The sequence below is a fragment of the Rattus rattus genome, chromosome 1, assembly GCF_011064425.1.
Source record: "Rattus rattus isolate New Zealand chromosome 1, Rrattus_CSIRO_v1, whole genome shotgun sequence".
NCBI classification, from domain to species: domain Eukaryota; kingdom Metazoa; phylum Chordata; class Mammalia; order Rodentia; family Muridae; genus Rattus; species Rattus rattus.
In genome coordinates this window covers 99,534,068-99,559,287 of record NC_046154.1, presented here as the reverse complement: position 1 = coordinate 99,559,287, position 25,220 = coordinate 99,534,068, and the positions used below count along the sequence as shown (strand labels likewise).

The 25,220-nt window shown below is 46.9% G+C and overlaps 1 protein-coding gene across 1 annotated transcript; it reads right to left on the bottom strand.

Moving 5' to 3' along the window:
* Positions 1 to 1,033: 1,033 nt before the first annotated feature.
* Positions 1,034 to 23,229, bottom strand: Anp32b (acidic nuclear phosphoprotein 32 family member B). Its single transcript, XM_032904102.1, has 7 exons — positions 22,822 to 23,229; positions 13,528 to 13,677; positions 9,946 to 10,068; positions 5,046 to 5,274; positions 3,462 to 3,586; positions 2,206 to 2,275; positions 1,034 to 1,478 (listed from the first exon to the last, which is right to left on the bottom strand). The coding sequence occupies exons 1-7, from the start codon at positions 22,873 to 22,875 to the stop codon at positions 1,411 to 1,413; spliced, it is 819 nt and encodes a 272-aa protein (XP_032759993.1). The 5' UTR covers positions 22,876 to 23,229; the 3' UTR covers positions 1,034 to 1,410.
* Between the last annotated feature and the right edge of the window lie 1,991 nt (positions 23,230 to 25,220).

The following is a 25,220-nucleotide window of genomic DNA, read 5'->3' as shown; positions in this document are numbered from 1 at the left end:
TAGGACAGACATTGGAAAGGTTATGATGTTCTAAAACAATCAGTTACTGTTTTCTGTTGTTTGACAGGGTCTGTAAAATATGTGCCTGAGGATATATATGTGTGGAGGAAGGGGAGGGAAGCTTGTGTGTACACAGAGAGAGCATCCAATTCCTTAGGCTGGTATCACAGGCACTCTTACAGGACTCCCTGCTTGTTATGTGTGAGGATCCCAACTCAGGGCTGTACCTTCATGCGGCAAGCATTCTAACACCACTCCTCCCCTAAGCCCACAAGAACAGAGAACATGCCCACCCTCAGAGTGACTGAGCCCAGCACAGGACCTGCCTGCCCCTTGGCAAGCCTTTTGTCAGAATTCCTGCTCAGACACCTGTCTTAACAAATTGTGAGCTCGGATCAGCCACCCGTCTTGGTGTAAAGCCCATGTTTTTACCTAGAGCGTTTGCTGTCCAGGGATCACAGGCCACCCAAAATGAGTGAGGCTTGTCAAGTCATCTGGCCTTGGCCCTTTGATCTTAGACTGAAGGGGACTCAGAAGTCAACATATGGTTAAGGTCTTTCCCCCTGACACATGGACTGATTTGCAAAGGCTCCAGATCACTGAACTGCTGCCATTATTTTTTCTAATGCTGGAGCGCTAACCCACTTATTAACCCACAGCTCTAACCAACCCACAGCCTTATTCATGCTAGGCAGGTATTCTGCCACTATTTTGGACTACAAACCATCTTTAAGAAGCAGCTCACTTCCTCTCCTGGTTGCTAACAGTGAGAATTTGAATAGTGATGGTCAAAGATTCTGCCTTTCCTCATCACTAATATACCAAAGACACCCCCTTCCCCAACCTCTGCACCACAGACACAGCGCAAGCTGGTAAACAGCCTTAGTTAGAAATGCGAGCGCACAACTAGGCTTTACCAAAGAGTAATGCATTTATTTTGCTTAGTCTTAGAAAATACGGTTTTGGCAGTTATCACACAAAATGTCCTAATGTCTTAAAAAAAAAAGAAAAAGAAAAAAGAAAAGCATGAGAAAACAGACCCAAAATGTTAAGATTTTATTTACAAAGCTTTTCCTTGTTGTACAGAAAGTAAAAATGTTGTTACAATCGCAGTGTAACTGGCAGCCAGGACGGTCAACTCACCAATCACAGCTGTCACGATACAGCAAGAGTCTTACACGAAAACCTAACAACGCTTACAATTTTGTTGGGGCGAAGTCCCCAGGCTTGGTGGTGGATTACCAAGGGGCTAAACGGAGGAAGGCGGAATGTCGCGGGAACTATTCTTTGGCTCTTTGGGTGGGGGTGTCCTGGGGCTTGTATCACAGCTACCTTTTTAAAACAGCTACCAAATCCATGAGCAGTCCAACCATACTCAACAGTTCTGTGTCCTGCAGGCTGTCCCGGGGCTTAGTCATCTTCTCCTTCGTCATCTGTTTCTCTCTTTCTCTTTTCACCTTTCCCACTTTCTTCCTCCTCTGCAGTGGGGGGGGAGGGGGGAGACAAAAAAAAAAACCTGGCTGTGAGCAGGGAAAGGACTCTGCTTAAACACCTCTAACGAGGCAGCAACTACCTGGTGGCTATCACAGATATCAACAATGTACATGTCACCAAATAAATAGGTCACCGAGGCCAGACAGGCAAAAGGCATGGCAGCAGCACCTTTCCTAGTACAGCTAATGAACTGAGGCGTTTACTACACAGCGACAACTCTGCTTATCCAGCCTGTTTCTAAGCCACATCCTTCACAAGTAAACCTTAGGCAAACCACTTAAAAATGCCACGAATCCTATTTCCTTACTTTTAAAGACAGGCGACAGGAATGGCACAGGAAGTTATTCTGAGAGATAAACAAGATACCACCACAAGGCTTATAAAGCATGAGACATGGGCACTGTCACTGCTCCCAGTAGAGGTTTCTGCATGGCCTGGTGTTCTATGCCTGCTGCAGTCAGAGCTGGACCATCAGTACCCAGAACAGCGTGGCCAAGGGCACTCACTTCATACACCAGTGTGCCCGGGTCTGACAGCCACAAATCTCAGAACTCGGGAAGGGAAGGCAGGGACACTGAGCTTGAGACAAGCCCAGCAACAAAGTAAGGTCTGACCTTAAGAAAACCAGAACCAAAGCAAACCACAATCTGCCTCCATTGCACTTCCATCTAACTCTAAACGGAAAGGAACCAAAGCCTGCATCACACCCACCTTCATCCTCATCTTCATCCTCATCTTCTTCATCTTCATCAACTTCTCCATCATGTCCAAACTCTTCTTCCTAAACCAGAGAATAGCTTAACATTATTAGGTTCTGCTAAAGCACATGGGCTGGCAAGATTCAACCGTAAAGACAGGCTTCTAACCTGGCAACCTCAGAGGGATGCTGGAAGCCAGAGATGAAAGGGGCGAATCCAGAGACCTAACAAAGTTGCCCTCCTATGTTTCCATGCAGGCTGCGTCACGGGTGTGACCACACCCACACAAATAAAACCACAGTCCTGTCTCACAACTGTCATTCTCGCAACTGGGTATGAAGGACAGGAGGATCAGTGACTTAAGGCTAGCCTGGGTCACATAAGCTCCAAATCACCAATTCCTTATAAAAAAATAAAAACACAAAGAGGAAAATACTTCCCAATCGTTATATCAAAACACTACGGAGAAAGCTGTTATCTCACATACTTTCCTTTTCCTGCACAGAAATGCTGGTTGAACTTTTTTAATGAGAGAAAGAAAGAAAGAGAGAGAGAGAGAGAGAGCGCGCGAGCGAGCGAGCCAGAGGGCTCCTCAGTCAAGAGCCTTCAACAGACACCCTTCCAGAAGAGGCAGGCTTGATCACAGCAGCACCTGTTGGCTCACAACCACCTCTAACTCCAGTCCCTGGGAAGCCAATGCGCTCTTCTGACTTCAATGACCACCAAACATGCATGTGGTGTGTACGTGTGTGTATAAATGTACACACAGACAAAATAAAAATAAATCTTTAAAGGAACGGGCAAGCCCAAAAACAGAATACTTGGAAGGCTCTGGCTTTAAAAAAAAAAAAAAAAAAAAGGAAAATTCAACATGTTTTTACCGTTTTATATTTCCAGATTGGTTTGGACAGATTTCTTATTGTAGTCATATAGTTTTATTATGTAGGGTGTGGATGTAACCAGTCTAGTTTAGCCCAGGCTAGTCCTGAGGTAGTACTCTTCCCTGCTTTTAGGCATATACTCTTACATGAAACTTAGCTGCTCTCGAGGTAGGAGTATATTTACTGTGAACCACAACTCAGCAGCTCTCAGTACTTTGAACACACTCCCCCTTCTTTGGCAATGTGAAAGGTAACTCAGATTAGTGAGGAATCCAGGTAGCGCTCAGTGAGCATATCCCTTATTTCAAGACAAATGGTGCCTTTGCCTGCCTTCCTAACCCATGCCCATTTTTGCCTTTACACCAACAGGGAAGAAAACTGTATTCACCTCCCCGCTGACTTCATCTTCATCATCTTCCCCTTCTACATCCTCGTCTTCATCTTCATCCTCTTCATCTTCATCCTCCTCCTCCTCACCATCCTCATCCTCCTCTTCCTCTTCATCCTCTCCTTCTAAAAACAGTCCAAAAAAGAAATTACTAAGGTTGAGCATTACTAATCCAGCACTAGGAAACGCAGAGGCAGGCGATCTCAGTGAGTTCAAGCTATTCCACAGAGTGAGTTCTAGCACGGCCAAGGTAATAGAGAACAACCCTAGAACACGGAAGGAGGAGGGAGAGGGAAGGACAGGTGACCCTGACGACCCATAGGGTCCTTCCTACCTGCAAACGTGAGAGTGTCCAAAGTCAACCTACAACGAGCTGGTTGTCTCCACAAGTATCAGGACAGACTGACAGCGGATCTTTTTCTACCAGTCCTTAATTCCAAGAGAGTATCCACCCTAAGTCAGGAAGCTTCAAAGACTGTCTCCCCTTCTTAAGGATAAAATCAGCCTCAAGTCCACACAGGAGGCCTTTTCCTTCTGCCATGCCTGAAAGTTCCAACACTCTTTAAAAGGGAAACCTGGCATGGTGGTGTAAGCTACCGGGGGTACCGTCTGTCTTAACTCCTGCCCCTCCAACCAAAAATGGCAAACTGTGGTGGTGAATAAAAGTGGTCCCTATAGATCTATAGGAAGTGGCACTAATAGAGGGTGTGGCCTTGAAGGAGGAAGTGTGTCACCAGGAACAGGTGCTGAGAAGCTCAAGTCAGGCTCACTGGTTTTCTCTCAGCTCTCTCCCCAGCACCACGTCTCCTGCATGCCACCATGTTTCCCCCACGCTAATGGACTAAACCTTTTAACTGTGAGCCAGCCCCAGTGAATGCTTTCCTTTTGAAAAGTTGCCATGGTCATGGTGTCTCCTCACATCAGTAAAATCCTAAGCAAGATAACATCCAACAGTGTTCTTCCTTCACTTTCTTGGCTAGTGCAATCTTATATGTTCTAGAAAGTGCGAAGATTAAAGGTATGGAAGCTGGGCGGTGGGATTCTGGCTTTGAGGTCAGCCTAGTCTACATACAGAGTGAGTTCCAGGACAGACAGGGCTACACAGAGAAACCTTGTCTCAAAAACCAAACCAAACAAAACAAAAAAGATTAGCTTTCAATTTCAAAGACTTTACCCAGACTCACTCAAAAATATAGACACATAAGCATGTGAAAAACTATGATTAATAAGAGTAGACCCCCAATCTGTGAACTCGTGTGCCACCACACACACCTAAAAAACATTTTCCCCATGAATTCCATGTTATACTTGAAATCATACTTTTATAAATTTAAAACAAAGGTCACAATCTAAGAATGTATCCTGAAGCTTGTAGGTCACGCACTGAGCTCAGAAGGATAGTAGGCAGAGCCAGGTAGACAAAGAAAAAATGATTCTAGTGGCTTGTGTGAAGTAGCCATTGACCAAATAGATATACAAAACCCACTTGCTAATAAAACCATTTCATTTCTGAGCATTCTAAAATGACAGTTTGTAAGGACTGGAAGAGCAAAAGTCAGGTCACAAGATGCCCGGTCTACCCACCTTCATCCTCTTCCTCTTTGTCCACACCATCCACTTCTCCATCTGAGTCGGGGGCTTCCTCTACACTATCCACCTCCACATCTGAGTCAGGTGCTTCCTGGTCCTCTCGGTCATAGCCATCCAGATAGGACAGCTGGGGCAGCAGCCTGAAGACAGTCTCTCGGTAATCACTCCGGTTAGTGACTTCACAGCCAAATAGATCCAGGCTTTTCAGACAATCCAACCTTTTCTAAAGTGAAGAACCAAAAAACACAATTCCTAAATAAAAGGAACATGTCACCAAACCATTTTCAAGAGGCAAAATTCTAGGCTTCCCACTGATTAGCTGCTATCTAGCCGTCCCTGTACATAGGAAAACCTTGTAAAATTCTGTGTTGCCTTCTTAACAGCCAACTTTCCCCTTTGTTCTAGCTTCCCCTCAAGAACTGTCTTTTCTGGTAGCATTAGGAGTGTAAATGTGACCTAGCTTAGGTGTACACAGAGCCCACCCATGAAGGTAAATGAGACCTGGCACGCTGGTGTGGGCAGAAGGGTAAATACAAGAGCTTAGATTTCAGGAACAGACAAACTCCACACTCCTGTCTTTAAGCTCTCTAGAAGAGGTTACCATAACCAGACTTCTCTAGAGGGAATATAAAGATCCTGTTATATACACATCCTGCTACCTTCTAGAATAGCATGGAGAGCCCAGAGTGCAGACGCCCCACACCTTCTAATAGCCCCCACCCCCAATCAAGATAAAGTTTGGTACTCTCTCATCAATATGGGGTCAGGGATGTATCTTATTGGTAGAGTGCTTGCACAGAGCCATGGATCAGATTCCCAACATCATATCACCACCAGTGGCAGTGCAGGCCTCAGTATGCAGGAGGCCACATGATCAGAAGGTCATGGTCAGCTACATGAGACCCCTCACTCCAAAGCTCCAGATGAAACCATTTCTAACAAACCCAACAGTAACACTTCATTTGCAAAGTCATGGCCACATTCACATGAGCCAGTGAAATAAGCAAGCAACAAAACCTTGCTTCTGGGACCAAAGGTGCCTCTGTGATTCTCTTTGAAAGTTGGCTTTAAAACTGCAGAATGTGACAGCAACCAGTGCACTGCCTAACTGGCTCATTAGCTTTTTTTTTTTTTTTTTTTTTTTTGGCAGAGCTGAGGATCGAACCCAGGGCCTTGCCCTTGCTAGGCAAGCGCTCTACCCCTGAGCTAAATCCCCAACCCAATTAGCTATTTTTATAAACTAAAAATTTGGGGATTTTTATTTAATACTCCCTGAGATCCTCCTCCTGCCTTTGCCCCTGCCTCTCAAGCCCTAGGAGTAAAGACACATGCCACCATGCCCAACTAAAACAAAGTTTTAGTGCCACACAACATCCATCTGCCCATCTATCACACACAGCTCCTTTTAGACTGTACTGACTGCAGCTGTGACACAGAGTAGGGCCCACAAAGCCATGTTTTATTAGCTGACCCTTGAGGGAAAGGGCCCTTACACAAGGATCTTCATCCCTTGATCAGGAGAAGGTTCACAGAAGTTTTATTCTCAGAGTGGACCGTAGAACCAGGGATTACAGGCAGATATCATACCCACTCAAACATACAATGCATAATTCTAAACGAGTCTGTCCATCAAATAATGTGCTTCCAACGACCAGGTCCCTAATGTCTCAAGGCAGGCAGACAGGCCAGGTCCAGCCCTGCCGGTTCTAGGGGTGACTGATTTTCTAACAGGCAACTTTCAGATTAGGTTTCCTACTAGGCAGGCCCTGACCTTAGAAACCCAGGTATGATTTCTTGCAGAGAGGAAAGAAATGCTGTAATATCACCCCAAATAATCAGCACTGGTTATTTACTAGTTTTCTGTCTGGAGTCAGTTCTTTTCTTTGCTACCTATGTAGCCGGGAACTGGTGAGCCTCCCCTGAGCCCGTCTGGAGATCTAGTACCCAGTAAGACAGGCAGCTTCCTATTATTCTAATATGCTCCCCCCTCCTCCACCTCGTCCTGAAGTGCCTATCTCACCATGTACCCTTTGTGTGCTGCCCTTTGACTCAGTTCTCTTGCTCTGGCCCTTCAGGAAGCTGGCAGGACAGCGTATACCACCATCTCTGGACTGACTAAAAACTATTTACTTAACGAACTGGGGCATTACTTAATCTTCTGTACCGGGCCATTGAGGCTGTCCAGTTTCTGAGTTGCGGAAATTTTAGATGTTTGCTTACTTCTTGACAAAGCACCATTACCAGATAATTTGAATATGCCAAAGAGTATGGTAGGAAACTAAAAGCAAGTTCACAACAACAAACCCCACATGACTACAGTACTCAGTGATTGTTTTTAAGCAGTAAAATTGAACTTACAGGCCAACAGGCTCAGAATACAGAATACAGGATCCCGATGTAATGTGCAAACACTGCTACAAACTTAACCATGCTGGAAGCTTGACCTAAGCTAATAGGCTAGCCATAATAAACATTCAACATTTTATTAACAATAATTTTGCTTGCCTTCTTAGAATTTAGAAGGGCTTTGGGGGATGGTTTGGATGGCCCAGGTCTCTTAAAAAAGGTGTCCCAGGAAGTTTGAACTGCTGCCTTCTTTGTCTCTCGTTAATGTCCCTGTAGCAAGCAGAGGCATTCACAATCATTGCATTGACTGTAAAACTGGGCTCAAGGCAGTGTTCACAATGTGTGGTGATGAGGATGAAGATGGTGTTTTCCCCACTCTAACGTTCACAAGTCCACACTGGGCCCAGTCTCCCCCTTTGCCACTCCTACAGGTTTCTTTATTCCAAGTGGGAACCAGATGACCATAACCTCACTCAGACTTTGCTTTTTTCCTTCAAGACAGGATTTTTCTGTGTAGCCCTGTCAGTCCTAGAACTGGCTCTGTAGACCAGGCTGACCTTGAACACAAAAAGACTCTCTGCCTCCCAAGTGTGAGCTTATAAATGTGCTGTGCACCATCACTGCCCAGGCTCAGGCTTCTGTAAGCAGCCTGGTGTGTATGGACCATGGTAGCTCTGCCACACGGTGTCAGTGTCACCCAAGCCTTAGCTTCTTCAATGTAAATCAAGGACCATACGATTTCTATCCATTTGTAGGAGGACAGAACAGTTACTATAGGAACTATGTACACTTGCTACAGTAGTACAACAAACTACTTCTCCTCCTCCTCGAGACTAATCGCCTGCACAGTATCCACCTGTGCTCACTTCAGTGCTAGAACACTGCTGTCCCAGAAGATTCCGTCTCCAGGAGAATCCGGAGCAGCTGGTTATCCAGGAAGGAAAGCTACTCACTCTCTGCTTCTGTTTAACACACCCACCAACACACATGCACACGGTGTAGGGGATGCTACTACGTTTCAGCTCGCCCAGCCCAGAATCAAAATTAACTTCCACCCAAGCACTAAGGAGGCCCCTGCACAGACCAGGAAAGGGTGATCTGAATATTCTATAGAATTCCATTTATTGAAATTAGGTATGGAGTCAATTTCACGTCTCAAGGCAACAGAAAAATTAAGTGAATTTAAACTTGATTCTGATATTAATTTCAAACAATTATTTAAGTTCTTCAAACTCAGTTTCTTCTCTAAATATGAGAGCCATTCTCTATTTAAAGGGGTACAAGCCTGCAATGAAGAATTATTAAATGTCCCTGGATATAGCAGGTTGCAGTGCATACGTCTTTCACTTGCAAACAGGCTGCTCTACACACACTGAGGGAGACTGAGCATGTGGCGATGTATAGCAGAAAAGATCTGCAGAACAAAGAAACAGTTCAATGTCTACAACAAATGGAGGCTCAAACACAAAGATACATATATACATAAGGAGCCCAGCAAGATTATAACTGCTTCAACATTTTCAATTGCAGAAGGGGACGGGGAAACCACTTTAATTAAACTACCAGAACATCGTCACTGAAAGAAACCAAAGTCTGTCTTCCTCCTGGGCATCAACAGAGCAGGGGTTTGGCTTGTTGTTTTGCTTGATGGGGTTTGCATAATCTAGGCCAAGGCTAGTCTCAAACTTGCTACCTGTGGTGGATGACCTTGAACTTTTGATCCTCCAGAGATTATAGGCATGTGCCAATGTGTGATTTATGGAACCCAGGACTCCATGCATTCTGAGCAAGCATTCTGCCAACTAAGCCAAACCCACAGCCCCAACAGAGCATTCTTCCAGGGAAGTAAAGCCCTTTGTTTTCATATTCTACAACACCAGCTATCTAACATAACACACAAGTCCTGCCCGTGGGGCTGCCTTTCTTTCTCCTGCATTAACCCTGCCTCCAGAACCTCCACACTGCTGAGCTCTCATTGCAAGTTTCCCAACTTACAAAACAAAACAATCTACTTCTTGACTGTCCTCTAAGCACTTTATTTAGTAAGGCAAAGAATAAAGTCCTGTCTATTCAGTTTGCTTAAGGCCATATCCCATGCTTACAACCCAAAAGGCACTTAAAACTTGGTCTCTTTATTTATATAACTACAATAAGGCTGAGGAAGGTGCTTCTATCCAACACAGTGATGAAGGGAAGTCTAAGATCACCAACCACAAGACCCTTGTGCCCCAAACTGTCCTATCTACAGCTTTGAAATGTAACCCAAGACAGACTGTTCTGTTGCAGTACAGAATAGCCTATCCAGTCTAGGAGAAAAAAATTAGCAGACATGCTTAGAGCTAAGATAAGTGTATGTCTAAAATTCTCCATGCACGACACCAACAGTTTCAGTCAAGAGAGCAAAGCCCAGGAATATATCAAGATTTAAAAGCCACTCCATGCAGAGCAGAAGGCCAGCCCTTTTCCAGCTAACTATTCTCAATCATTTCTCCCACTGGAATATGACAATGAGATGACAACAACCCACTCTAAACTCCCCACCACTCACCAATGGCTCCAAGGTGCTGATATCTTTCAGGTTATTTCCACTTAGGTTCAGATGTGTGAGGCTTGGAAGTTCTTCTGCTAGTCTGTCGAGACCTCCGAAGATTCTATTTTCACTGAGCTCAAGCTAACAGAAACATGGACAAACAGACAATCACTTACTATTGAATTGAAGTAAAAAGCAAATCCTTCTAACAAAAACAAACAGTGGCAGCAAAGTTCTACAAGAGCTGGTGAGTGAAGTGGTCCTCAGCTAGACACTTGCTACCAAGGCTAACGGATCAAGGTTAACCTGGGGTCCACTTGGTGGAGTCCGGAGACTTCCCTAGGTTGTTCTGATTTCTACACATGCAGCACGTATAGACCCCTCTCCCAAAAGCCCTGTTTTTATTAGGTTATAAACATTATTTATTTGATTAAATCCAAATTAAGTAGTTTATATATTCCAGAAACATTTGGGACGAGTGAAGCATATATGCAGAAGATGGGAATTTTTTGTTATGTGTGCCGAGTGTACACGCGCCATGTGCATGCAGTGCCTGTGGAGGCCAGAAGGGGGCATCAGATCCCTTGTGCAAGGCCCCAAGAGTCCGTAAGTCGTGCTCTCCAGAGGTTGCTGCTTCTGTAAACTATCAATAGCTTTCACAGTAATCTATGTTAGTTTCTCAGCTGACGGCCACACATGCAATGGTCTGCTCACAGTGTGAACCCGCATCAAAAATTACCAGTGTCTCAGAGTACAAGTGGAGACTATGTTGGTAAAGCTCTTCCTTTTACAGCTGAACACTCAGGTCATGGGACTCAGTGGTCTACATCAGGTTCTTCCAGAAGACAGTTCCTAGCACCCATGTTGAATTGCTTACAATCTGGAGGATCGAGTGTCATCCTCTTTAGGCCTCCAAGACCCTACCCCCAATATATGTATATTAAACAACCCACCCGTAGACCATACAGGCGGCTCCAATATGTTATACCTGTGCCAGCATCAGGTAGAGCTTGAGTGCCTGTCAATTTCCAGAGCCCCATTTACCCCATTTGCTCTTACAACAAACTGGTTGTAGGATCGTCCTATCAATTTACAGGCTGACAGGTTCATGACCAAAGCCTTGTGGTGAGCCTATGTTGACTGCATACACTTAAAGAGCCCCGGCACTCCCTCTACACTACATACATGCCAGTGTGCTGAAAGTGGGAACTTCACATGGCTGGCAAGGTGACAGAGGCTTGGAACATACCACAACCCAAGAGGCTAAGGTAGCAGGCCACCCTGTACAACTTAGAGAGACCGTGTCTCAAAGTTTAAAAAGGGTACAAAAGAGCTGGGAATGTGGCTCAGTGGTAGAGTGCTTGTCTAGGATTCACCCAACCTGTAAATCCAATTCCCAACACACAAGTCAAAAACCCTAAAAAGCTAAGAAAACACCAAATACGGAAACCGAAGAAACAGCATTGGCTCCATGAATAGTCTTTAGCATGCCATAAAATACTCCGGTACAGAAGCAATGGCCACGGTTTTAGAATGCTAGCCTAGGAGGGTAGATGAGAGAGAATTCTATAAATAAAGGCACACCACAAGCCCGGCAACCAGTCTCCAGGAGGAGAATGGAATCCCAAGTTGTTCTTTGACAGCCATGAATGCTGTGGTTTTACTCCACCCACAAGTAAATCTTAAAAAGAAAGCAAACAAAAAACCCTGCTTGTCTATAATTAATAAAGATCCAAGCACTAGATCTCGTGATCTTTAGAAACCACCTTTCTGTGTTCAGACCATGTAGCTAGAATATCACATCTTTCTACAGGAAAAGACAGTAAGGCATTTACTAGCATAGAACTTTAGAAAACATATATATATATATATAAAATTTTAGTACTTGTTTCCTATGAAGAGCCTGTACTGAGGTAGGAAGAACACACAGTCCTTCGAAGCTGTGAGAACATCCAATCTGCCTTGTAAGTATGATCACCTTCTCAGCCCTGTGAGTGATCGGTGTTTACATTTTTTAGAAAAAGCCCAGTGTGGTGTTGGGTGGAAGTTTGCACCCTCAGCATTTGGGAGGCTGAAGCAGGACTGTGTTCAGGCCAGCATAGTAAAGACACTGTCTCAAAAGAATGAGCATTTGAAAAGGTTCAGCGGCCTGTGGTGCCCAATCTCTGTGGATTTATGTATCTGAATCAAATTTACCAAAACAGATATATGGATTTTGGATGACCCCTTCAGTCACCTGAGGACCATACGCATAGCTTCTTATATTTCTATATGTTTAAGTGTTTTGTCTGCAGATTTCTGTGCACCATGTGTGCCTGGTACCCACAGAGTTAAGGACTGTGAAATTTCAAGTCGCACCTCCTGTTCTTCAACAAGCAAAGGGTTCTTATTTGATCTACCAGAGTTCTGTGGGTGGCTTTAGGAAAACTGCTGTTCCTTTCTGGGCCTATGGCTACACCTTTCAGGGCACAGGAGCAAAATTTCCCATCTCTTTGACACAAATACAGAGAGACAAGAGAAACCCTTCTTAAGTATTCTGCCCTTTCTGGGAGTAACTAGAGGGCAAGACAGGATGGCTTCAGGGAAGGTTAACTATCAACAATGGGTTAAGACCAGAGAGAGATGTAGGAGGTTTGTTTTTGTGGGTTGTTTGAAGGGGGTGGTGGTTGGGGGACACACAGACACAGGAGGCAGTAGCTGTCTAGTGGACCCCACAGCCCTTCACCTGTAGCAGCACTGTCTAGTTAATCACAACACACTTCAAACTAATTATTAACAATTACAAGGGTTGGAGTTTGGCTCAGTGGTAGAGTCTTGCCTATGGCGCAAGACCCTGGGTTGGTCTAGCTCTGAGAAAAAGAAAAAGAAGAAAATGTAAAAAATTTACAAGACAGGTAGGGCTGGAGAGATGGCTCAGTGGTTAAGAGCACGGACTGCTCTTCCAGAGGTCCTGAGTTCAATTCCCAGCAACCACATGGTGGCTCACAACCATCTGGAATGGGATCTGATGCCCTCTTCTGTGAGGGGGAAGACAGCTACTGTGTACTTACATATAATAAATAAATAAACAAACGAATAAATACATCTTAATAAAAAGGAATTACACGACAGTGCTAAAGATGGTCCAGCAGTCGAGAGCACTTGCTGTCTTTGCAGAAGACAGGTTCCATCTTCACTACCCATGGGGGCAGTTGTAAACTGCACGCAACTTCACCCCCATATCGGATGTCTTCAGAGGGCACCCCACGCATACCCCACTTACACAGTTAGTCTTCACTTTCCTTTTCATCAGCATACAATCTAAAGCACTGAAAGGTAAGAGGCTCTTTGTCTCTTGAACCAGAGCCTGAGTACAAAATGTGGCTGAGAGCTTCTAACAATTAACAATTATTGAGAAAAGCACTAACTACCCCTTCCCATAAGGCACTATTTCCAAAGCACTCCTGCAACACTGCAGGTCAGGCCTAACAACCGCTAGTGATGAAGATGAAGATCTCAGTTTCTTTCACAGATCACTAACACACATTGTGCTTACACCAGACAAAACCAGACACTTATACCTCTCAAGTGATTCCCTTAAAAAATTAAAGAAACACTTACCTTTTTCAATTTAGGTAGCTTCGGGAGGTCTGAAACTGAAAACAAGCCTACATTTATTAAACTGAGGAACTCTAAGTTCACAAATTCATCTGTTAACCCCTCGATTTTTCCATCATTTGCTTTGCAATTGTCCAAGACAAGTTCTTGAACCTGTGGGTATAAACAAAAACAAGAATAAGCTTTAAAAACTGTAACAGGAAACAACAAAAGCAAACAACTCTTAAATACAATCCTGCGAAACTTCCAAATTCAAAATAGCATTTATGTACGAGTAGGATCAGCTACAAATAAAGAAAGCAGGATTAGCTTTGTACCAGCATAGTACTAAGACCCAAAGACAACTGCTAGTTCATAACACACACACACACACACACACACACACACACACACACACACACACACACACACACACACGGGTGTGTGGATGGTGGTGGTGCGTGCTCATACTCTATATCCACCAAGAGGCACAACAGCTCTCAGAATGTAAGTGAACCTGTGTCCCTGTCCTTTCCATGGCTGGGCCTGGAAAGGGCTTTGTCTAAGTTCAAGTGCAGAGCGAAGAAACCCTTTTAGGCTTTCTCTCTCTCTCTCTCTAAGTCCACGAAGGGCATGGCCACAGGGAGATGAACACTTTGCTTCTGCCACAAAAGTCACCAAGGCACTTGAGCACTTGATCAAGGATCCTGCTGCTTGAAGCAGGATAATCGATCTTACCGCCACTCTGATTTTCAATAAAATCTCCTGCCATTTCTGTTTGTCTTGTTTTTTGAGACGGGGCCTCTCTACAATGTGAACCAGGCTGCTCCCAAACTCATAGACTTTCCCCTGTCTTTCTCTGCCTCGTAAGTGCTGGGGTTAACAGCATGCACCAACCACCATGCCTGGCTTTTCCTTGCCATTTTCAAACGAAAAAGTCACAAATAAATCCTAGTAAGGATTTTTATACCTGCACACTCTCCAGTTTCAGATCTTTTCTGTTTTGTTTTAAAGAGGGTCTGACTATGTAGCTCTAGCTGATCTAGAATTTGAGATGTTGACATCTGTCTTCTCTGACTCAGAGACCCGACTGCCTCTGCCTTGTGAGTGCTGGTACTTAACACTGTGCCGAGCTAAGACGATTTTCATTCTCATGTAACAATAAAATTAAAGTATCCTAAGATATGACACTAATATGTCCAAAACAAGTGGGGAGGAATTAAAGATTATGCCACACTGCCTCCCAAATGGGATGAAAATTTTCTCCTTGATCCTTCTTTTTTTTTTTTTTTTTTTCTTTTTTTTCGGAGCTGGGGACCGCACCCAGGGCCTTGCACTTCCTAGGCAAGCGCTCTACCACTGAGCTAAATCCCCAACCCTTGATCCTTCTTTTAATTGCTAAGATTCTGTCCAGTTTAACTACTGTGAGGGGTGATGAGAAACTTCCCTAGAGGGTTGAGGGGGAACAAAATATTATGGCAGCTCTATCACTGAGCAGACTCAGGCGCGTTCTAAATGTAAAGCCAACATTACTGCTGTACAAAGAAACCCTATCATGGCAAGCACCACAGGACATTCAAATACGGGCTAAAATACATTTGCTAAGGCAAATAGCAAAATGGAGATTATAAAGGAGACTGGGGAAAGGGCCCAAAGTGGTTGACCACATGCAGGCCTGAGTCTGGTGTTGGACAGGGACGTTGAGAGAGGACTTAGGTTCTGGTTTAAGGAAATGCGAACCTACGAGGAAATAAAGAACAACACTTTGAGGAGAAACAATGAATGCCATAGCTGGAGACATACTCAGAATCTCAATGGTGGTCTGGATTCAGGCCTGTACTCATGAGTCATCAAGGAAGAGTAAGTGGCAAGAACCTGGTATTCCCTAGAAAAGCATCAAGGAACTGAACTCCAGGAGCAATTAAGAAAAAAGACAGACAAGATTAAGCCCTAAAACACCCTCCCCAAGACAGGTGGGTTTCTCTGTAAACCTAAGCATCCTGGAACCTCAAAGAGACCTTCTGCCTCTGCCTCCCCAGGTGGACTGAGACTTTATTTTAAGCCCAGGAGAAGCTGGCACATAAATAAGGTGGGCAGTGACCAAGACATCTGATCCAGCACTTGGAGGCCAGGGCATGAAGGACTAGAAAGCTGAAGGAGTGTGAGGCTGGTCAGGTGGTGCAGTCAGTTCAGGTCGCCTCAACTACAAAGTAAACCTCAAAAATATCTCCTTAAATAAAATAGAGCTACCACAGACACAGCCAAGCATGATGTCTCACTTGCAGAATAAACAGACTTTAACAAGCCTTTCTGCCATAAAAAAGACATATTAAGACTGTTCCATTGGCCTTGTTAGAGTAGGTGTAGCCTTGTTCAAAAATGGTGTCATTGGGGGTGAGGGAGGGAAGAGGTGGCTGAGGGCTCAGATGCTCAATAATCACTACCTGCTGCCTAGGAATCAACCCTCAGCTCCTTCTCCAGCACCAAGTCTGCCTGCATGCCACCACGTTTCTAGCCATGAATATCAACAGACTAAACCTCTGTATTGAAAGCCAGACCAGGGTGGGGATTTGGCTCAGTGGTAGAAGCGACCCTGGGAAGCGCAAAGGTCCTAGAGTTGATCCCCAGCCCGAAAAAAAAGAAAAAAAAAAAAAAAAAAAAAAAAAAAGCAGACCCTTTTTTTTTTTCCTTTTCTTTTTGAATGAGGACGAACCCAGGGCCTTCTTGCAGCTTCCTAAGGCAGCGCTCTACCACCTAAACTAAATCCCTAACCCCAAAGCCAGACCCTTTTTAATTTTTCTTCATAGAGTTACTGTGGTCATTGTCTCTCCCAGCAATAAAACCCCTAACTAAGACTTTTGATTTTAAGCAGGAGTAGGTAGTATGGCTAAGAAAAGACAGGTCTGACTTCCAGAAATGCCCAGATGAGTCAGTTGGAGTTGCCACATCAGGGCAAGCCATAAGGTTGCACTCAGAGAAGGTCTTAAGTGTCACTGGCTAGCCACCTTCAAGTCTGTAAGGTCCTTGACAGAGTCTGAGCTGGTGGTGGTCAGGCCAGTTTCTCAGGAAGCTGAGGCATTAAGGCATGGCAGTAGTACACGTCAGTAATCTTAGAACACAGGTAGAGGTGACAAGGTGCAGGGTAGGCAGGAGTTTGAGATCAGCCTTGATGGCACAGAAGTTCTAGGTAAGCCCTGAGTTCATAAGACAGTCTTGAAGAACCAAAAAATACACGCTGGAGAGATGGCTCAGAGTTGAAAGCACTTGCTGCTCCTCGGAGTTCAGCCTCCAGTACCCAGGTCGGGTAGCTTACAACTGCCTGTAACTCCAGCTCCAGGGATCTGACATCCTCTTTTGGCCTCTGCAGGCACCTAATACGTGTGTGGCAGGCATGCAGACACACAAATAAAAACAAAGGAAAAGAGTGGTCCCAACCAGTTCTGTGGATGCAAACTAGAGGCTCTCCCCAATTAAAGCTGTAAAAGTGCTTGGTCAAACATGGAGCAAATTCACTTTCCTCATTGAATTCCTTCTCCAGTGAACTTGCTTTCCCCCAAACATGAAGATAAAGTAAATATTCAGAACTAAATAAGACCAAACTAGCACAGTGCCTCCAGGCTTGCAATGCTAAATGTAATAAATGTGAAAGCAACAGATCCGGTCCAAGGACACCTCAGCAGCTAGATACAGTCTACTAGTAGCCCAGCGCCTGGAACTCAGAGAGAGACCCCCTGCACGCCTGCCTCTATCAGCTTTCCTTTAACTCTTGCCCTGGGTTTTCTAGTCATGAACAATGCTGAATGTTTGGCACTTTTTCACTAGGTCTCTCTTCCACTCCAACCCTTTCTTAGTTCCATTCCTTTCTCTCTTCACTTCCTTCACTGGGAAATAACCAATTTTACCTGTGGTCTGGGTTGGCAATCTTTCCCAGTTACACACTTACCCTAGGAGAAGGGAAAGGCACAGAATAAGACTATTCATTGAGCTCAGGGGTTGAGGTTAAAGCTGTAGAGCTGTTTGCCTGAGCGCAAAGGCCCTGGTTCGGGTCCCAGCTAAAGGGTGGGGGTGGGGGGACACTCCCTCACGGGCTAGTATTTGAATGATTGCACAGAGTGACCACTACTTGAGCATTAAAAGGTGGGCTCTTGTTGGAGGAAGCGTGTCATTGGAGATGGGCTTTTCGAATTCCAAAGCCCATCACCACCCTGACTACGCCACCATCTTCATATGGTGATCCTTCTACCTAGTGCTGGAAATACAGACCTGCTGCCACACATGAAAGGCTAGTTTCCAATCTTCTTAATTAGAAAGGTACTAAGTAAACTGTGGTTTGTTATGGGCATGCCTGCTTGTCTCTGCAGTGTACTAAACAAACCTATTTTATGAAAGAAACTGCCCTAACACTAAATACCTCATAAACAATGACCCACACAGAAGAGATTAAGATCTCCCAGTTGTCCTCTGACCCCAAGAATTTATTTTCAAAGATTACATAAGTATTTAAATACACTGTCTTTAGACACACCACAGAAAGACATCAGATCCATTACAGATGGTTGTGAGCCACCATGTGGTTTGCTGGAATTGACTCCGGACCTCTGGAAGAGCAGTCAGTGGATTGGCGGCACCCGGCTGAGCCATCCCTCCAGTCCCAGACACACATTTCTTAATTTCAAAAATGAAGAATTCAGAGGTTAGGGATTTAGCTCAGTGGTAGAGTGCTTGCCTAGCAAGCGCAAGTCCCTGGGTTCGGGTGGTTAAGTCCATGGACCACTCTTTCCAGCAGTCCTGAGTTCAAATCCCAGCAATCACATCATGGCTTCACAACCATCTGTAATGGGATCTGATGCCCTCTTGTGGTGTGTCTGAAGATAGCTACAGTGTACTCATATACATAATTCTTTAAAAAAAAAAAAGAATTCAAGGGCAAGTGGGTAGAGCTGAGTGGCTTGCATGCCGGGAGTCATGAGTTCAACTCCAAAGCCACAATAAAATGACAAGGCTAGCCAGTCATGATAGCACACACTTTAACCCCAGCACTTGAGAGGCAGAGCCACGAGGGCCTCTAGTTAGCACAGCGAGTTACAGGACAGCCAAGAAGAAACCCTGTCTTGAAAAACAAAACAAAAATGGGAGCTCTGTCAGTAGAAAGCTTGCTTAATACGCTAAGACAAGAGTAATGCTGACCTCTGATCCCAGAGTTTAGAAGGGGAAAGGAATATGGGAAGCTACAAAATGAGATTAAATCAGGGATAGTGGCAGAAGCAGGTGAATCTGAGTTTAAGGACAGGCTGGTCTACACAGTAACTTCCAGACATACAGGACAGGGCTTAGCAGTACAAACGCTTGCTGCCAGGACTATCTGAGACCCACATGGAGGAGAGAACCAACTCCCACAAGTTGTCTTCTGACTTCCACATGCACACATGCAAACAAAGAGTTAAAATCCAAAGATAAATAAGGACACAGTCCCTCAATGTGTTGGGGTTGTAGAAAAGTTGAGAAGGTACTCCACCTCAGAACAGGAAAATGTGCCCTGAGGGTGGATAAAAAGAACAACCTGGAAAGCAATTTGATATAAAATATTAAGTAACAGATAAAGGCAGTCACTGGGACTCTTCTTTAAGGCAACCAGCCAGTACACATTTATAACATGGTCCAAGTAAAAATAAGAAATTAAGCAATCTGTAGCTCAACACCAAAATGCACGGACATAAGGTTAAGTGTATGTTGTATATCTTTATCAACCTTTTTTTTTGCTTGTCTCCATCTACTTTTCTTTAAAGATGTATTATTGTACAAGAGAAAGCAACCCCAATTAGTTGCTATGCAACCAATCAGAATATCCCATAGCGCTCAGAAATATATCACACTAAACAGATATCAAAAGTTGGGTTGGGGCCACAAGACAACAACAACAAAAAGAAAACAGCTAAGGAGGTCTGTTTCCCCCGGTGAACTGGGTGAGTGGGTGAAAAGACAGACTAAGGAGCATGGCATATCAAGGTTGGGGGACGAGGGGTATTTAAAAAAAAAAAAAAAAAGCAGTCCAATAAGAAACTACTTGGTTTTCTAACTCTGCATGAAAACTGTAGACAGCGGGCCTGAAGGTTAGCTGTCATCAGTGGCTGCAGGGTGAAAAGGGCACATGACAGAGCAGCAGTGTGTGTGCAATGGGTAGCTGGGCACCTACATCAGACATATCCTGCTACTAAGTTGTGCCAGCATTTTTTAATGTCATTCAATGAATCCCCCCAGGTGCCCCTGGAGCCAAGGACTGAACCCAGGGTCTCAAGCTTACTAGACAAGTGCTCTATCACTGAGCTAATCCCCAACCCCTGACCATTTCCAAATATACACACTTCATTCCTATTTTGGAGGGTGGCAATCTGGGGAATGACCCAATGGCCGCATGCAGTACTGAGTACTGGGACATCACTGTACGATCTTTTCCACAAAATAAAAGTTACTAGAGGATAAGACTAGAAGGTTACTGATAGAACATATGCCCTTGGTTCAATCTCCAGCACCCCCAAAATTCTATTCTTGCCCATAAAACTCTTTCAAAATGGTATTGACTTTTGTTTTTGTTTTTTTTTTTTTGATGCAATGTCATTTTATGCCATTTCCCCCACTGTGAGAACGTACTGCAGCAAGAGCTGTTTTGGACTTTGAAAAAATTTGAACTAAGTGTTTAAGATCCCCCCCTAAGGAAAAGAACACACACATGTTCATCAGTAACAGAGGTGCAGCAGATGAACCTGAGCTTGTTATCTTGGGCCTATGTACTTAGGAGGAAAGAGCCAACCACCAGACAGTATATAAATAATGTTACCAGGATGGGCCCAAGACTTAGAACAGGAACACCATAGCACACACAACCCACTTGGTTTTTTACCATTGTGTATTTAAATTATCACACGCATCCTGTATCAGTCAACTTTAACAATCCATTCAACTGGAGACTGAGGTCTGCCCAGCACCCCCACAAGTCTGTAGGGGCCCAAGGGTCAACCTATCAGTTTTAAGTACCAAGGGTTTCTGCAGTTTTTGAGGCAAAGAGGCCCTGCAGGACCCTGCCAGTCTCATATTGACTGAGATCTGCCTGCCTCTGCCTCCTGAGGACTGTGTCAGGGCACCAGCACACTCAAGAGAGGTCAGCTCATTTAAAAGGCATCGTCTTGGTTGAACTCATTTGCCTTAAGACACTGAATGTGAAACACAAGGCGCCCGAATTGCCAGGAGTGATGGTACCAGTACTCAGGAGGGAAGGAAGGGGGATGGCAGGTTAGAAGTCAGCAGAGACTACATACTGCTTGAAGGGCCATGTCTCCAAAAAAAAAAGGGGGGGGGGAGAACAAAATATTTGCGACAATTTTCCCTTCAAATCCTTCAGGTTTAGGTCAAAGTTTTTCTAAATAGGCATCAACCAATGGCCTGACTCCCTCCAAGTAGCTTGCCCTTCACAACCCCCATAATCTTGGTGGCTATCTCAAAAAGACACTTTCCCCCTATACTGCCAAGGTACAAAAAGGAGGTAGTGAGCCTCCCTCCCATTGTGAGGCCCAGGAGGGCAGCAAATACTCTTGTTTACACAAGTTTCTCAGGCCCTGTCATACTGTAAGCTAAAAAACGCAATAAATCAGTGGTTCAAGAGACCAAGGGTGGCCAGTGCTTTATCCGTCAACCACTTGTTGCTTGCAGACCCTGTAAAGGTGTAGTCCCTAATTCACTTCTAATTCCATGGCTCTAGCCTGACTTTGTCAAGAGGGTTTAATATGAAAATGGGTGCTTTACCTAAATTTAGTTACTTCATATTCCATTGATTTTTGTGGCTGACTGGAGTGAAAAGCTCAAGGCTTAATACTCATCTTTTCAAGTTAAAGGAAGAAGATGGTTCAACAACTCAATTTCCCAGCACGTGGTGGGCACAAAATGTCTGACTGAGGGATGGAAGGGACACGTGCCGGTGAAATGCTCAGGGCCCCGGGGAACAGGGACACCACCCAATCAGTCCTCAGGGACCGCCCCACACTTCGGAGGTGCCGACCTCAAGGCCTGTGGCAGGGAACACAAAGCCTCGGGCATGCCAGGCGCACCAAGGCAGGCCATCTCCACAAGTTCCCAACTTGTTAGCCACAGTCACCTGCGTGCGCCAGCCCAGGCCGCGGGCCGCCCGTCCCACACGACATGGTGGGGCCGGGGTCGTGCCCAGACGCGCCACGGCGCACGAGGGCGGCGTCGGGCCCGCGGCCTGCGCTGGGTCGGCCGCAAAGGCCGCGTGGGCACGTGCGGGGCCCAGGCGCCCCAGCCCCGCGTCGGCCACCGTTGCCCTTTTAAGAAGGGGGAGGGCGCCCGCGAGGGAATGAGGCGGCGGCGGTGGCCGAGCGCCGCGCTTCCAGTGCGCGCGGAGCCGAGCCCGCGGGGCGGGGGCAGCCCGGGGACCGACAGGCAGCGCGAGGGCGGCCGGCTCACCCGGCGGAGGAAGACGGCGCCCGCCAACATGGCGCTGTGGCGCGCCCCGGCTGGCGCGCGGGCCGCCGGCCGCCCACACCGAGGGGCCGGCCTCCCTCAGGCAAGGCCCGGGCGGCGCGCAGGGGAGGCGAAGCCACCGCGGTGACGGTGCCCGGCCGACCCAGGAAGCCCGCGTGGGCAAGGCCGAGGCGAAGGCGAGCCGGGCAAAGGAGCAAAGTTGTATTTTGGAAGCTTGAAAAATGGCGGGCGCATCCTTTTTTCAAACTTGGCCTCAGGAGGGGGCGGCGGCGCCACCTCCGCCGCCAGGCCCGCCCCTCCCCGTTCCGCGCCAGGCCGCGCCCGAGGCTCCGTGCCCCTCAGGGACCCGAACCCCTTCTCAGCGCGGCCTGCGAGGCCCCTGCCGGCCGCAGGGGCGGCGTATGGAACCTGGCCCGGCCCCGCGGCAGGCCTGGCGGCGCGGCTCCTCAGCAGGCCTGGCCTCCGCCCGGCCGCGCATCCCGGGAGGCTGCAAACATGGCTCCCAGCGTTACACAACCCCCGCGCCCGCCCTCGCCGCCGGCCACACGCACAAGCGCTCCTCCGGGAGAGGACCGAGCCGGCGAGCGGCTCAAAGTTTGCTTTTCCACCCGCCGTCCTCCCCGTGGCCACGGGGGCCCGCGGGCGCCAAAGAGTTAATGCCCGCGCGCTCGCTCCCCCCTCCGCGCCTTCCGCCCGCCTTCCCTGTCCCCGTCCGAGCTGCGAGCAGCGCCTTCCCCGCGCCGCGGCCGGAGCCCGGTGGCCCGCAGGTGGCCACCATTACTTGCAAGTCATCGGGGGCGCGGGTGCCCGAGGGGTTCTGCTTACAGCTGCCGGGGTCCGGTTCCTCAGCTCCAGGTGGATCCTCCTCTTCATGTCCATGTTCCCCTCGTCCCCCCTCTCCAAACTTAACTTTCCGCGGCGGGGGCGGAGGGGGGAGAGGCGACCCGGCCTGCGCGGCGAGGGCCGTCGGAAGGAGGCGGCTGGAGGAGGCGGCGTGGTCCCGGGCGGCGTGCGGGCGTGCGGGCGAGCGGAGCCCCCGGAGCCAAGTTACTCGCGGGAGCGGAGAGAAACCATGGAGGGAAAAGGGGGCTGGAGCGCGGCGCTGGCCTCACTACCGCCGCCCCCGGCCAAGGCCCCGCACTGCGCTTAAACCGGCGACGCGACGCGGCGGCTGCTCGGCTCCACTCGGCCCTGCGCGGCGACGCTCGGCTCGGGAGCCCGGGCTGCAGCGCGGACTGGGGAGGCGCACGGAGGGCGGGGCGGGACCCGCCTTAAACTCAGCCAGGACTGCGGCGCCGCCTCCCGGGCCGCGCGCGCCTCCTGGCCCTCGGGTCGCACGTGGGCTGGCTGATGTAAGACCTTCCGGTGCCGGGACCCCCACCCCCCACCCGCGCTCGCCTGTACGTCTATGGACAAGCTTTGCCTCGCGCCTTCCGGGCTCTCCCAGACCCAATTTCGCCTGAGCCTTCGGACGCCCTCAGAGGCTGTGGCTTTGGGGTTCACCCTGTGCCCCCTGTTTGAAGACCACAGCCCGACCTCACAACCTTTAGGTCCAGTGATGTTAGAAGTGCCTTCGAGTACCCCTCGTGAGGCTGTGCTCGCTGCCCAGCCGTACTGTACTGCGTAGTACTTGTGAGGAAGCTGCACTACGACACTGGCAGGGGCAGCTCCAGCCACTTGTCCAAGCCATGCCCCATCTGCGCATCCCCAGTTCAGGAGACTTTCCCTCGGCGCTTTTTTTTTTTTTTTTTTTTTAAAATATACTTTAAAACTTTATTGGTATGTAAACTACAAACTGTCCAAAGAGACACAGAACGACTATCCATAAACACTTTTTAAACATGTGAGCTACTAGTAAAGGAAGCCATTAGTAATTTTAATGAAGCCTCAGTCCCTACCCTCTGACTTTTATCTCTTGGCGCTCCTGTGGAAGATGTATACATTCTCGGTCTTCACTAAGGTGATCCTGGCCTGGCAGCCTTTGTCAAGGTCTAATTTTAAGAGTCCCTGGATTTAAAGCACACGACTTTGTGTTAAGTCAGGAGCCTACTTCCTTCTGATATTAACCAGAGGCACCAAAAATTACTATTTAGTGGAGAAAAACATTATTCTAGGTATTACCCTAAGATTTTAATGGGAGAAGCTTCTATCATCCCATTTTGCCTTAGAGGCCCAAACTTTTAAATGGATTATATATCAGATTCAGAAATAATTCAGGGTAAAAGAAAATGTGTAGGTTATGGAGAAAGGTGAACACTTCTAGGTGTAGATTCATTCATGACTCCCGTGGTAGTCTGGAAGGCCACAGGAGAATGTGGGGAAAGGAAGGGAGTGGTGTGCTCCTTGTCACAAACGATCTCTAACTATAATGTGATAGGCTTCACTGAGCTATGCAAAAAGAAAAAGAAAAAAGAAGTCTACTGAGACGCTTCCATAAGCAATCACCGAGCATTGGCTTTTAAGAGCTTGCTCTGTTATGCCCCATTTAACTTTCAGCTAACCCTATGATGTTGGTGATATCTTAATTGAAAAAATGAGGAATTAGGGTTTAATCACTACCAGTAACCCCAACAAAATTAAACTTTATAGATCTGGTCCAAATCTGCCATAGTTTTGCTCCACCCTGGTCTAGAGTGAGTCACCGTTGGGGACTCTTACTTTGGTACACTGGGTGGGTAACAGTTGAGGGCCCTATGAGAGCAGGTAGCCCACAGGTGTTGTCCTGTGCTGCTGGTTCGAGGTATAGTGTGTGTGAGAGAGGAGTAACCTGGTAACTCCCAAGGAGGGTAAGATTGATCCTGCCTAGTATGTTCAGACTGTTCTCTCTTGAAAGCAAAATCTGTGGTATTGAGGACGCTTTCCCATGGTAAACAGTCCACAGGATGAATGTGTATTTAATAAGATTAAGCTACAGAGTAATTAATAAACACAGCCACAGCATGCACCAAATAAAAAAAGAAGGCAAGAGAGTCGAAGGAAGAGCGACTACAGATAGGGCACTGTGCCTTCCTGCACAGCCGGTGCCGGCATGCACCTCTGAACAAAGAGCATGTGTCCCAGTGACACGCTTCTTTGTCAGGGGCTTCACTGCCAGGGGCATAAATAACACAGGCAGGCAGCACAGGGTGTGTCCCATCACCCTGCCAACGTCTACAGGCCCAACGGCCTGAAGGGGCTGCTGTCACCGGGCCTGATGTTAAATATTGCTGTGTTTGACGTCACTA